Source organism: Pempheris klunzingeri, chromosome 22, assembly GCF_042242105.1.
Source record: "Pempheris klunzingeri isolate RE-2024b chromosome 22, fPemKlu1.hap1, whole genome shotgun sequence".
NCBI classification, from domain to species: domain Eukaryota; kingdom Metazoa; phylum Chordata; class Actinopteri; order Acropomatiformes; family Pempheridae; genus Pempheris; species Pempheris klunzingeri.
Window position 1 is genome coordinate 12,460,517 of NC_092033.1, and position 13,861 is coordinate 12,474,377.

At 41.9% G+C, this 13,861-nt stretch overlaps 2 protein-coding genes across 2 annotated transcripts in view; one reads left to right on the top strand and one right to left on the bottom strand.

Annotated features, from left to right (window-relative positions):
* acss3 (acyl-CoA synthetase short chain family member 3) overlaps positions 1-7,439 on the bottom strand; it is a 35,140-nt gene extending 27,701 nt beyond the window's left edge. Inside the window, exons 1-6 of the mRNA XM_070853450.1 lie at positions 7,114-7,439; positions 5,058-5,202; positions 3,998-4,186; positions 2,744-2,878; positions 1,098-1,238; positions 299-379 (exon numbers count right to left, since the gene is read on the bottom strand). Coding sequence (XP_070709551.1) covers positions 299-379; positions 1,098-1,238; positions 2,744-2,878; positions 3,998-4,186; positions 5,058-5,202; positions 7,114-7,439 — 1,017 coding nt within the window. The remainder of the gene's footprint in view (positions 1-298; positions 380-1,097; positions 1,239-2,743; positions 2,879-3,997; positions 4,187-5,057; positions 5,203-7,113) is intronic.
* A 4,780-nt stretch (positions 7,440-12,219) lies between these two features.
* lin7a (lin-7 homolog A (C. elegans)) overlaps positions 12,220-13,861 on the top strand; it is a 37,134-nt gene continuing 35,492 nt past the window's right edge. Inside the window, exon 1 of the mRNA XM_070853709.1 lies at positions 12,220-12,309. Within this exon, the coding sequence (XP_070709810.1) occupies positions 12,273-12,309 (37 nt within the window). The 5' untranslated portion in view covers positions 12,220-12,272. The remainder of the gene's footprint in view (positions 12,310-13,861) is intronic.

The window sequence follows — 13,861 nt, forward strand, 5'->3', positions numbered from 1 at the left end:
ATTATTTTGATAAACAGCAAACAAGTCAAGAGAATTCTAATAACATTGTTTTTCAATTCCCTTTGCAGCTTCAAATGCTAAAAATATGAACAGCTACCGTATCGAAGGGACTACAGATGCAAATAAAATAGGTTATGTTTCATAAAGCACAAAAAAACTCAAGTGAAACGTGCTACTTCCAAAACCTATGACTGATCCAATCTTCTTTCAACACAGAACAATGTGTCTCTTTGCTGACTGCATGCTCTTTGTTCTCAAGCATGGCTCTAACTGAGAAGAGGATGCTTTATTGCCTTACATCTCCAGGACTGAGTCCATAAATATTTGACATAGTCCATTTCAGCATCACAGCATAGCCTGCAGTGTCTCGCACAACACCCTGGGGGAGAAGAAAAGAAAAGCATCAGACTGGTGACAGGTATTGCACAACGCAAAGAGGCTTTAATATCAATCTAAACACAGCCGCTCCGCCCTGCTGCACTGAAGGGGGTGGCATTTTGTTTTCAAATGACTGCTTCTCAAACCGAATCCAAATTTTGGCTTTCATTAGTTAATGGCGCTGTATAAATATTTTTGAGCAAATACTGTGACCTCATGTATACAATTATAGAGTTTCTCTCAAAGTTATGGTCTGCCTGCAGCAGTAACTGAGAAAGTCCCAGTGACTGAGAGAGAAAAACGCTGGCAATAACAGCACTATTAGGCTCAGGAACTCGCCAGTAGGTGGATATTTTATATCTGTTGGTCAAAGACAAAATGATGCTATTTGAAAAGAGCTGGGGTTTTTCCATTCGAATCCGCCTGCAGGCAATTCCTCCTGCACGAGCTCCGGCTCCTGCTGTGGAAATGCTCTGTCTTATTTATGTCACAGTGGAGGTGTTTAGATTGGGCCTGGATTGTTTTGTAGAATCAAAGAGGAGATGAGTCACACAGAAGCTCTATAAAAAAAAATTAAATAATAAATAGTCACGGCTAACAGTAAATCCTAGAAACTGTTCATGCGAGAGTGTGTGTTTACATGACATTTGTGACTCTATGAATCAGGTATTGATCTCCCTTTCCCCCTGCTGCTGACCACCAGCCTGAAACGTCAGAACCTTTGGTGTCCCCGTGGTCCCAGATGTGTAGAGGACGTAGAGAGGGTGGTTGGACAGAACAGAAACACAGTCATGCGGCACAGCGGCGGCCATCTCTTCCTCCCAGTCCAGACTCAACTCTGGACTCATTGATACTTTCTCCTAAAGCACAAACAGAAATGAGGAACGTACGCTTAAGTTCATCCTGCTGTAAATAGAAACCGTTCAAGACTGTGACTGCTTTTTAGCATCAAACGGCCATAATATACCTCTGGGTGTTCATGTGAGTTATTTATCAAATCCATCGACTCTTTTGAAACACTCTCATTCGGTTCTGAGAAAAACAAGCACAAACTCACCTCTACTTGCGTTACAAGTGATTGAGGGGCATGACTAATCACCTCACGTCAAATAAACATATATATTCTACATAGTGAAACATTTTGGCTCCCAAAAAAATGTTAGAATCCTACAGTTGCCAACAGAGGTAATTTCAGGTCATAGATTAATGCCCCTTACATCTCTGAAATCTGTCTCATTCTTATCACATATGAATCTCTTTGATATTTTAAAAATCATTAACATTTAAATCATCCCAGGAGACGAAAGGAAAGTCCCGGTCATTTCCTCCTTTGCCTTTGAGAATGAGCACAAGACTAAGACACCATTCAATATTACACAGACTCTTGAAGCAAAGAAAAAAGTAATGAAAAGCTTGGCTGAAAAGTAACAAGGCTTCCGTGTTGGAAGCCTTGTTACCTCTTGCTTACTGGATGCAGCAATTGATAAAGCAGCTGCAACCCTTTTTACTTCAAAGTGGTGCTTCACCATGTTTTCTTTTTTTTAGGACTCGAGTTTCCAGTGGATTTCCTGAGAAAACTATTTTACTGACTTCAACTGATAAAAGCCACCACATGTATCATCCAGAAAAAGGTGCATCGCCCTAACAGTTATTTCTTCATTCACCGATAGATAACACTGGAGTATCCAAACCAGATTACACAGATTGTGTAATTTTAACTGAAGAACACCACAGAGTGAGACACAGGCACATGGTGTAACCGATAAACAGCCATTTAACTGAGACATGGAGGCTAGAAAAAGAACTTGAGAAGAATGAAGGCAACAATGCAGAACCAATATATATATTATCATATACACATGCTTTTCTTTTACGCCTGTGTGAACGTGAAGTAAAATCCAGCTTTCTGTGAACATATTATTGCATTTGTGTGCTGTATAATAATTTCTACACAGCTGAGCCTGCTTCCAAACTGGATCTGTGCCAGGCTGCTCACGATGGGAGACAATCTCCATCCCTCAGATGCAAACATGCTACACACATCTCACCCTCTCTCATCTACTTGAACCGGCTATTTATCATCTTTTCATTCACTAGCAGGATGTATAATACAGTCTTACTATTCATATACATGCAGCCAATTCTAGGCAATGTGTGTTTTTTTAATCTAATGCTTTAAATTCAGTTCAGTCATTAAGAACGGGGTTTCCATGGGGAAGCCTTTACATCATCAGCAGCTATACTGTAATCAGCTTTCTATATGGCCGGCATATTTCAGATGCATGTACAGCCTGTCACATCACCAAAAGGTTTAACACAACACCATATTGTCAAATTAAGCTTTGTGATCCTTTGCGCTTCTTACCATGTTCGGCCTGTTGTAGATGAGGACTTTAGAGGGCTTGTAAGAGCTCAGCTCCAAGGCTTTCTCCACCAGAGGGATGTACTCTACCCTTCTGCCTGGCTCGATGCCAAATGAGGCTGTAACCATCAGCTTGGGCTGAGAAACAGAGAAGAACCGCTGAGAATTTGACTGAAAATGCCAAGAACGTACAGCATCCTGACATTTTTCTACAGCTATATTATCAACAGAAACTCGTGCTCCCGTCATACTTGGCTTGAGGGTTTGTTTTGCTGGATTCTTAACGGGGTATTAGTGCCACGAGTCTGTTACGTGTGGCAGCACTCCAGTGTTGACTCAAACACAGCTCAGATAACATGCAAGTGACTCCATAGTGAACAGTAGGCTTACAACACACCTGAGGTGATCCTACAGAGTCTGTAGTATTTCATGTAGCATTTTAGATTTTTAAGTGTGATGCACATATGCTGCTATTTTCAATTTTTAATTTCAGGGTTCAGGGTTTGCTGACTTTCCCCCAGTGGCCATTAGGAGGTATTGTAATGTCTACAGTGTGGCTAAACAAGGATAATTCACTTGCCTTTTCTCTGCTTTACTGCTGAATTACAGGCGATTAATATCAATAAAAAAGAGTGTCTTTCTTCATAGTGTATGTAAATCCTATTAACTGCTCATCTGAAAAGAACTGAGTCAGCAATGATTCAACATTAACCGTCCTCTTTAGTGTACCTCAGCCAAGTTTAAGCACTTGATCGAGCAGCCGGCGGCAATATTTATTCACACTGTGTTTGTTCAGGTTAACATTCATGTAAAACAAATTACTCTACAGAGATCCTCATCCTCAGGAACGTTCCTTGTCGTAATGTCAGGCTAGTCCATTAATTCATCTGTTGCCCTGTTAAAAAATCTCAGTGCAAATAGCACTGACATTACTCCTAAGTGTATGCTTGCGAAAAGAAAAGGCAAGCAAAGTGATTTCCACTGTGAATGATTCATTTTGTGCTTAACGGAACAAAGAAGCCTCGGGCACCTCTGGCTTTCAGTGTTTCACATATTTTGCAGGGTGAATGGCACACATTATTAACGCCGCATGAGAATTGGAACATTATTTGCTGCAGCCACATTGGCCTGTCTTTTGCTGTTAATGAGTGGTTGGTGTGCTGAAGACACTGAATTCATAAAGATCATGCAGGCCTGTTGTTACGCCTCAAGAAAAGATCAATCTCAGCCACAAGGTAAGTGACAAGATTTTCTAACCTTGGCATGATTGATGCGGACAGAAAGCTCTTTGGCAGCGAAGCCGCCAAAGATCAGGCTGTGCGGGGCACCGATCCGTGCACACGCCAACATGGTGAACATGGCCTGTGGCACCATGGGCATGTAGATGACTACCAGATCTCCTTTCCGTACCCCGTTCTTCACCAAGACTCCTGCTAACCTGGACACCTGGATCAAGATCAGTGAGGAGATAATGCAGATTATCGTGCACTTTGTTTACGTTCACAGTTCACTCTTTCAAGTGTCTGCATCAATCCATTTTAGATCACTGCTCATGACTGTTGTAACCAAAATACTAACATACACCATTGAAGTAAAAAGAAGATGGTTCTACTCACTTTGTGTTCGGTTTTCAGGTTATTAATGTCAGGGTATTTGTGAATTTACATTTTGCTCAACTCACAACCCAAAAGGCTGATTATTTCAATCAGACAGAACTCAAGTTCACTGGACAAGAGGCGGGATTCACCCTGGACGGGTCACCAGTCAGTCACAGGGCCGACACATAGAGACAGAAAACACTCACATTCACACCTACAGGCAATTTGGAGTAGAACTCAGTAGACCTTTGCAAATTAAATCAAAAGGAAGTGACTTTTTTCTTTGAGAGCAAAAACTGGTAAAAAGCTGCAGATATACTTCTGTTCATTTAAAAACACATTTTGATTGTAGTCACTGCAATTGAGTCTTGATTGAACTGCATCTGCCCAAATGGCAGAGAAGTTAATGATTTCCCTTTCTTTCCATTTTTGTGTTTTTCTGTCCTCCATTCTAATATTAGCTCAATCCAGGTGAAACGGTAGAAAAAAACTTGGCCTGCTGTCTTCCGCTGGAGGACGGGCAATGCATTTATTGTCATGGCAACACTGGGATATTCTAATTTCAGTGCTCAACCTCCGACCAAAGGTTGCTTGCTCGCCTCACAGGCCGTTTTTAAACCACACATCCTGGCAGTCCAGATCAGGCTTTAACAAAGTGATTAATCCAGCTCTTAACACTGTTCACTTCTGTCACTTCTGCCTTCAGTGACACTATTTACCTGCTCCTGAAGTTCCCTGAAAGTGATGACCTGTTTAGTTCCAGTCACTGGGCTGTCATAAATGATGGCAGGCTGCTCTCCTCGGCCGCTCCCTACGTGTCGATCCACAGCGTTGTAGCACATGTTCAGCCTCCCTCCAACAAACCTGACAAACAAAATCCAGCAACAATGAACAAAATATTTTTAAACACGTGCACACATCTTGTATAAATATACAATGTGAACAAAATATATCGTATACCATCATCTCCATCTTTAAAAAAAACATACTGTGATGAAAGGGTTTATTTTTGGCTGGAATAATTCCTTCTTGTTACTTAAAAACAGACCAACATGACGACAGCAACTCCAGGAAAAAGCGCACGCAGTTGCCTTTGCCAGCAGCACACAGCAAATCAACATACTTGATAAAGCGTTTCAACTCATTCTGGCGCTGTGCATATAGATAAAGAAGCAGGTTGAGCAGATGGAGTCTGGGAACTGCTGTTTTGGAAGCCAGAGAGACACGGCGTCCTTCATTTTAACATGACAGCACCAGTTTCAGGATGATCTGACTTTTGTTATCATTGTAGTTGACAGTAAAGAGAGACATTTTCATTTTCACTTCATTTTAACATTTGTCTCAGTCTGACACGCCGAAAAACTTCCAAACATCCGAATGAACTTGGACATCAAATACACAGAATAATTGGTGTTCATTTTCCTATTAAGATGAATACAAGAAAACAGAGCAGGTTTTTTCGCTTGTGATTTTTAACAACGCTTTCATCATCGTTAAAGACTTGTCTACCGAGATGAAAGAAAAACATCCTTCATTCATTTAGCCACATTTTCAACTCTCAAAGCAAAACAAAGACAGCAGCCGAAACTGGCACATTAGTACGATTCATGCTTATTTTACAGCAAAGTTTTGTTTTAATAATTAAGGCCACTTAAGTACATTAATTGCATATTTTCTTCACATTTCTCATTTACACGCCTTTATCATCTTAAAAGGCAGGATGTGTAACATTAGAGGTATTAGCTGGATTTTGAGATCTAGCTGCCACCACCGAGGCTCCACTGCAGGGTCTCTGTTCTGGTCTGTACACAACTTCAGCTTCAGTCTCAGCTTCTCAGACTGACAAATAAAAAAAACTCTGCTAAATGTCATAACCACATATGCTCAAGCAAAATAGCTGTCACGAACCTGGTGATACCTTGTTGTGGGGGCTGTGCCACATGGACACAGATTTCGACTTGTGCTCCCTGCTGCTAACTCACGACAGTCTGTCGCTGAGCTGCAGCTCAAACTTTGTTTTGTCTACCCTCTCTCTGCTATTCTTGTGCGACTAGACCGGCCTGCTAGCTTTGGTAATAAGTCTGCCTAGTCTAGTGGAGTCATGCGCAGTAGGTACAAGCGCAGAGCCCACACAGGTAGGTAGGCAAGTCAGCCATCCAATCATTTCATCCAGGCTGAAAAAGATGATTTAATTATTACGAGCTGTGACTGTTTTCTTTCTATTGTCAAATTATTTCATTCATTGATTGTTGCTGGGCTGTTGTGAGAATTTCAAGAAAATCTTAGTTGCATTACCTGCATTTAATATCTTTTTGAGCAACGGGAAGAATATTTTTTTATCTTTTTTTTAAAATAATAAATTTAAGTGATCTGGCAAAGTACAAAGTGAATGTTTCTTAAAATTTAAATTTCTTATTTTCTAGAACTTAAGTTCAGTAAATTAAATTGGTCAACTAAACATGAGCCTTAAATGTAAATACACAGAAACACTGGGGCTGGAGTAAATGGAAGTTAGACTCAAACTAGGGCCTCATTAGAACTGATTGTGTGATCTCCATATCTGAGATATCCAAAGGTCTTATTGATAAACTGTGATTTCAGTATTAAAATATTGACATTTCGGGGTCGTAAAGGTCTTATTTTAAGGTTCTCAAGCTTTCAAGGATTTCCATGGGAAGTGGACAGTCGCAGACGCTGAGGAGGTGATCTTGGGAGATGATGGCGGCCAACTTGTTCAGACAGTGTTTCCTTCTGACAGTGGACACTGAAACCTACCAGTTTGGAAACACTGGATCCTCAACGTGCAAAGTTTTACTCCACGGCTCAAACCAGTCTATGTCGTGTCCCATCTCCCCCCAGAATGTCTCGGGGTCGTCCCTCGCTGCGGCGAAGGCTCGGCGGTATGCCGCGTCGGATGCATACTTTCTGCAGCTTTGCAGGGAGAAACACTTGTTGACTTCTGCAGATGCGGTTGATCCCGCTGCTCTCACGCCACGTTGTTGCGCAGCTGAAACGGCCCACAGTCTCCTACCGAGGCTCCTCTTGCGCTGAACAGAGGCGCAGTGATTCAGGCGCAGAATGTGTCTTACATGGAAGTGCATGGCCGCTGTGGGGGTCTAAAAAAAGGCAAACTTCCGTGCGTGTCTCCTTCTTCCGGTGTTTTCTGTGCAGGTGATGGACTTGAGGTTCGACTCTGCGCGACGTCATGCGAGGCCGCCTAATGGGAGAGAAGCCTCCAAGCGCAATCCTTACAATCCCCTCAAGGAATGCGAACTATGAACTGGATGTAGTTGATGCAGGAGGAGCTTTGAGCCACAATCAGCACTGTTGCACAACACATAAAGTAGTGCTAAGGCAACAGCACCATAAACTGACCAAAGCTGTAAATGCACAATAAATACTGATAATAATGTGGCACGTTTTAAAAGATGCTGTGCAAGTGAGAAAAAGTGTTTAAAGGGCTCATTTTAGGAGAGTCTGCACACAACAACCCAAGAGGTGTTTAAGGAAGGAATAGCTATTCAGCTCATGGCATGTCTTTTATCATGCGAAACAAGAAGAAATGATTGATGTTCACTGGCTTGAAGCTCCTCTCCATCACAGATCTGTGTTTACTAGGAGCAGCATTAAACTTTCAGGGTCCTCGGGGTGGAAAATCCTGTTAAGAATGCAAACACCTCTGCTTAAAGGATATTTACGAGCGCACAGTTAATTGGTTATCTTGTGCCGAGTTGAATTAAAAACTCAACATGTAGCCCATCCGCAGATGAGTCACTCATTGTGGTCTCGTCACAACAGCAGCTTGTGCAAATCCTGCCACCGCACAGGAGCAGCTCTGTGTCCTCTCACATACTCTTGGGTACATGTCTTTCCTCACTGCCATCATCCAAGCTGCTGGTAAATACCCATAATCCAGCTGACCACCCCGGACATGACCCCTGAGCACTGGTGCCCCTGCTTGAGTAACTCATCCCTCTGATATTTCAGGTCGTCTGTTTCTATTTATACATGCAGAGCAGTGTTTTCCATCACGCAGATCTGGAAGCATCGGGCATTTTCCAGGAAACCCTCTGGACTGCCTTGCAGCTACATTTCTCACCTGGTAAAAATGAAACTGGAACTATTACAGTGGTTTGCGGGGGAAAATAAGCGGTTGTTTGTCCCAAACGACAGGCAAAAGTCATCATTTTTAAGCACAGCACTTGTGTTTTTTCTGTATTTTGAATTATCGACAAAGGTCATCTTAAATCCATCACATCCCTGAACTTATATTGATTCAAATTTCAACAGAGCAGATAAATGACACTCTATATTCAAGTATAACTATATGCCTCTCCTCTCATATCCTATATGCTGCACTGTGTCGGGCCAAAAGTTCCCCCTAAATCACTGCTCCCCCAGATGCTGCCATCACTCTTTTTACAACAGTTCACCTGCTAGTGGTAGAAAATGTATCATTCTTCTCTGACACTGCACAAACACAGCAAATGCACTAACTAATAGTTGCTCTCGCAGGCCGATCAAACCTAAACCGGAGTCAAAGATGGCTCATTACGGCCCCTCCGTCTGATTTGATGTGATGAGTGTGAAGTTTTTGAAGCAGAAATCATTCGGCTGCCCTTCAGAAGCAGTCAGAGGCGTTTATCTACAAATGATTAATCTCCAAGCAGTGTTTTTTTTCCCGCAGGGTGTCTGAATATGAATTCATAATCGAATTAGTTTGAAGATAATAATTGCCGTTTAACATTTTGAATGGGTTTTAGACCCAGCAGTTGACGGAGAGGCCCTCAAATGATTTCAGCCAACATTATTCACAGTTTAAAATAACACCAGAGACACCATTACAGATTATTCCAGTTGAGTGAATTTGTTCCCTAAGTTCCCTAAAAATCGAATGTACAAACTACCAGGGACACCATAATTTCATGAAGTACACTGTAAGTTCAAATAAAAGCTGTCTCACTTGGACGTCTTAGTATTTTTCAAGGCTGACGTGTGTGCAAAAATGCCAAATAAACAGCAGCAGAGCATCAGTGAATTTTATCATTTCACGCCATGCAATAATGTCACAAGAGGGATAATATACTCCTATCTGCTTCCATCTCAAATTAAATGAGATGAAATCACTCAGGAGCTGGATGCATCAAAGTGAGCTAGTACACAATGTTGTTACTTTCATGTCATGCATTTTTATCTATTAACTTTGTCATTTCCATTTGACAAAGTGAATAGATGCCGTTTCCCTGAAGGGGGCGTCAGTAACCTAATGGAGGAAAGTTGTGTTGGAGGTTAAAATCCTATGGAAAAAAAGCACGAAATGTGAAAATCAGTGTTGCAGGTTCTTGTACAAGTCATTTACTGTTATAGTTACCAAGAATAAAATCCAGTTATGATGGTGGAGAAGCCTTGAGAAGCGAAGGGATCATGGAGCTGCTTCATTTAGTTATTCCTATAAAAAAATGATGTGTTTGTTGTCTGAACTTGCCTTGTTAAATAATAAATATACATTTTCACCACGTCTATCAGTATTCCTCCCACATGTTTACATGATAATGTACTTTCATTATCTGTCAGCAGCTGCTTGATGGAGCTTGATAATAAACACCAGAGCAGCTGTGGGAAAGCAGCCTGTCACACCATGCAGGAAAAACCTTGACACAAACTAATACATAAATACTAATATATCATTTTCAATGGCAGAACCTGTTGAATTTATTCTGCACCAGCACTGATGGGGATTGGCGCCTACAAACGCTCTGGCACTGACTAATGTCATGAGCTTTAATCTGACAGACAAACACGCTTCAGTCCAGGCGTGTGTATTTGTCCTGTCTACATGGCCTCTTGCATCTCCTTCCGTGGGACGCGAAGACCTTTTAGAAATCAATTCGCTTGCAGTTAGAGGGCTTTAAGAGCACTGCAGCTTAATCCCACCTCTTAAAAAAAAAAAAAGCAGAACTGTATTCCAGCCCATATGGATGGGAGACTGTAATCTCTCTGTGCCCTCTTTCTGTGCGCTCTCTAAGCCCTCACCATCTCTATCCATCCCACCACCTACCAGCAGTTTGCATCTGCATGCAGCTGGGAGGAATTCAACCAGCACATATGGACCATGTGATTAGATTTAGTAACAGTTTCAATCAGAAAAAAAACAGAGAAGATAATGATTGCAGAAAATTCCCCGAAATGCTTAAAAGTGATGAAAATTGAACCTAAAATGCAAAGATACGTCAATTTAACATTTTTAAAATGTAATTCCTGGACTTACTCCACAGCAGCCGATCTCAAGCGAAGTGAGGTTAGGAGTGAGTGAGGTAACTGCAAATGGCTATAAGATAAAGCAAGTGTTCATGCAAGTGAGACAAAGAGATTCAAATGATTTCAGTTTTTATGTATTAGCTTGAATTTGATCTGAATGCTGTAAACATAGAAGCCTAAATATTGGTCCTCCCCTCAGGTGTGTATTCGTGTTTACAGCTAGCGTTTGCCTGAAGTCATAGTTTGTGAGCCATGCGACACGTCACGCTGCCTTAACCCCACCCCAACCAGGGATTTGCTACTTGTTTTTGTGGAGCGCTGCTTCTGTCAAGCGTAATGACTGACCACGTATGATATATGCAACGGCAGCAGGCACCATTAGGCAGCAGATCTACAGTAAATGAAATGAGAGTCAGTGGTTTGGCTGTTCTGTAGGAGCACATAAACAGGAGGATTAATTCTTAAGCCATTCAACAAAGGTTCACTGCCATCATTCACTCCTTATCAGACTGCATGCAGAGAGTGTAGCCAAGAGAGGAGATAACAGGCAGCATGGTGGAGCAGTTCGCAATAAACCTTAATGGCAGTGGTTACAATCAACTGATCTCTGAAGTGCAGTGGATGAGTGGATCATACACCGCTAAGCATTTACACATGTGGGCACAGACACACACATGTAAATGGTTCAGAGATTTGTGAATGGTGCAGCCACTTGTAGGAATAACTATAGGAATAACTGATGACTGGCTTTTTTATTCAGTCAGGGACAGTTTATAGTTCATTATTTACCTACAGTTATGCACCACAGGGACAAATGTATGCACATACTTTTGTGTGATTTCAAACTGGAGCTGTGTTTTTTTTATCCTCCAACTTTGGCCTTTTCATTCAACTCGAGAGGAGTCTCAATCCTGCAGCATACGGTGATATTTTGGACAATAGCGTGCTTCCAGCTTTGTGGCAACAGAATGAGGAAGGCCGTCATCAGTGACTAGCTGTTGCTAGTGACTAACGCTCGTGTGGCTGAATGGGAGCAAATTCCTGCAACAGGGTTCCAAAATTTCATGGCTGAAACCAAGAGCGCACGCTGTAGTAGTTCCACGTTAGTGCCCGTGGTTTTATGACGACGTGTTCATCCTTTATTCGGGTGTCCATATACTTTTGGCCAGGCAGTGTGCTGCACTGGACATAAATCATAAAGGACACGAGCAGATCCATGCCTCTTATTCTATTTATTTATTTATTTACTTACTGACATCCACTCAACTACTCAACTCCAATATCTTTACTTTAAAAAAAAAAAAAAAAAAGCAATTTAATCGAGTGTTGGGCTCAAGTGTTATAAATCCATGTGCAAAAAGAAAATCTTGAATAAAGTGCTATATATTTCATAGTGGTGGACAGTTCTGCCTTATCGTGTCAAGATGGATTTTTCTAGTGTGTGTGTGTGTGTGTGTGTGTGTGTGTGTAAAGCTGCTGTTGCTGTGCAATCAATGCCAGGTGATGAGATATTATGAGAATAGAGGTAGATTAATCCCCCTCCCAACCACTCCCCACCACCCCCCACCTCTCTCTCCCTCTCTCTCTCTCTCTCGCTCTGTGTGTGTGTGTGTGTGTGTGTGTGTGTGATGCTGCAGCTCCCGTACAGTCTCTTCAGTCTCCAGTAAACAGCAGTCATGGCGACAGTGGTCCAACCGCTCTCTCTGGATCGAGGTAAGGCGCTCGTAGCTTTGAGATTCGTGTCCGTCATTTGAGGGCGTTTTTCACGTTTTGGAAACTTCGGCAAGGAACTGGCAACCCGGGTTAGATCCAGGTGTTCGTTCTCGGCTCGGATTTCCCACAGATTGTGTTTAGGGCTCGTTATTTCAAGGCAACACGAGCTCACGCGCTTTTCCTAAATAAAAAAAAAAAAAGAAGAAGAAGAAGCTGTCCGTGTTAGTGAGTGCGTTCTGCAGAAAGGAGCGCTTGTTTCTCCGGTTCATTTACTGCGGGGTCTTCTCGGGCACATTCATTAATTCGCCATCATTTATTTGACAAACAGAGCCCCTCACTCCGTTTACTGTGCGTTTCGTTTATTCCCATCTATATTATGTAACCTCCTCGGTATTATTATCCCGTTACAGCTCGGCTTTTGCTCTTAATCTGTGCACAAAAAGCCTCAGCTACTGACATGAAAATCTACTTTGTTAGATTTGGAGACAACTTTTGTATTAGAATTGGGCAGGTGCCAGCCAGGCAGGTGCCCTCATTGGAAATATGACATGTTGTTGTGTCTTTTTTTTTTTTTTTTTGTACTTGTTGGAAACATATATCATGGAGGGGAAAAAAATGCAGTTAAAGGCTGATGATGCCTTGTGATGTTATTACCCAGCCTGCCTTTAATGCACCACAGGTAGTATTTACTAAGAGCCAAGGGAAGGGCATGTAATTGTAGACCATGTGACTTAAACACATCATTTGTGTACCCATGACCTCATTCATATGGTAGCATGCCTAAAGAGATGAGCTGCAGTCCTATAATAAATAGGATTTCGTCCAAATGCTCAAGCAAACCTGAATATCCCATCAGTAATATCATAGTAAGACCACTGGGAGATTTTATTAAGTACAAAATGTCCCATATACAGACTTTAGGAGCGCATATTCACTTTAAATCCCTACTTTCTTGTTAAAAGTGTCTATTTTTAAATCAGGAAAAAAAAAAAAAAAAAAACTCAGTCTTTCATCCAGACCAAACGCGTATCCGCTGGTGAAATGCAATATTGCACAAGTCTTGCATAGGAAATGGATGCTGTCAAACACAGGGAAAGGAGACACCTTAGCTATTTCCTCTGCGCCAAGTAAAGCTAGCTCCCCAGTCACTTCCAAGCCACAGGAGGGGACTATAAATTCATTTTATCTGGTGGGAGCGTGAATTATCATGCAGGAATTCGTCCAACTGTTATGCGGAACACAAGTAATTAGCCACAATCGATCATTTTCTGCTATGAGGAATTAGGTTTTTGTCCATGTGCTCAATGGCAATTTGTTCTTCGCTAAAGTTTAATGCTTGTAGGCAGTCAGGCTTCACTCATGCACCGTCTGCTGGGTGCAGAAGTGCTTCACCATATAGAGTTAATGAAATGAGCCTACCATTGCACCGGGCAAATAAAATAAACAACGTAACCCACGCTTTTCCAACTGCCCTGCTCAAACTATAGAATTATAGAAATGGGCTCAGTTGTGTGTGGGCTTTTAAGCACTGAGAAATGTTTTCCATGGTGGT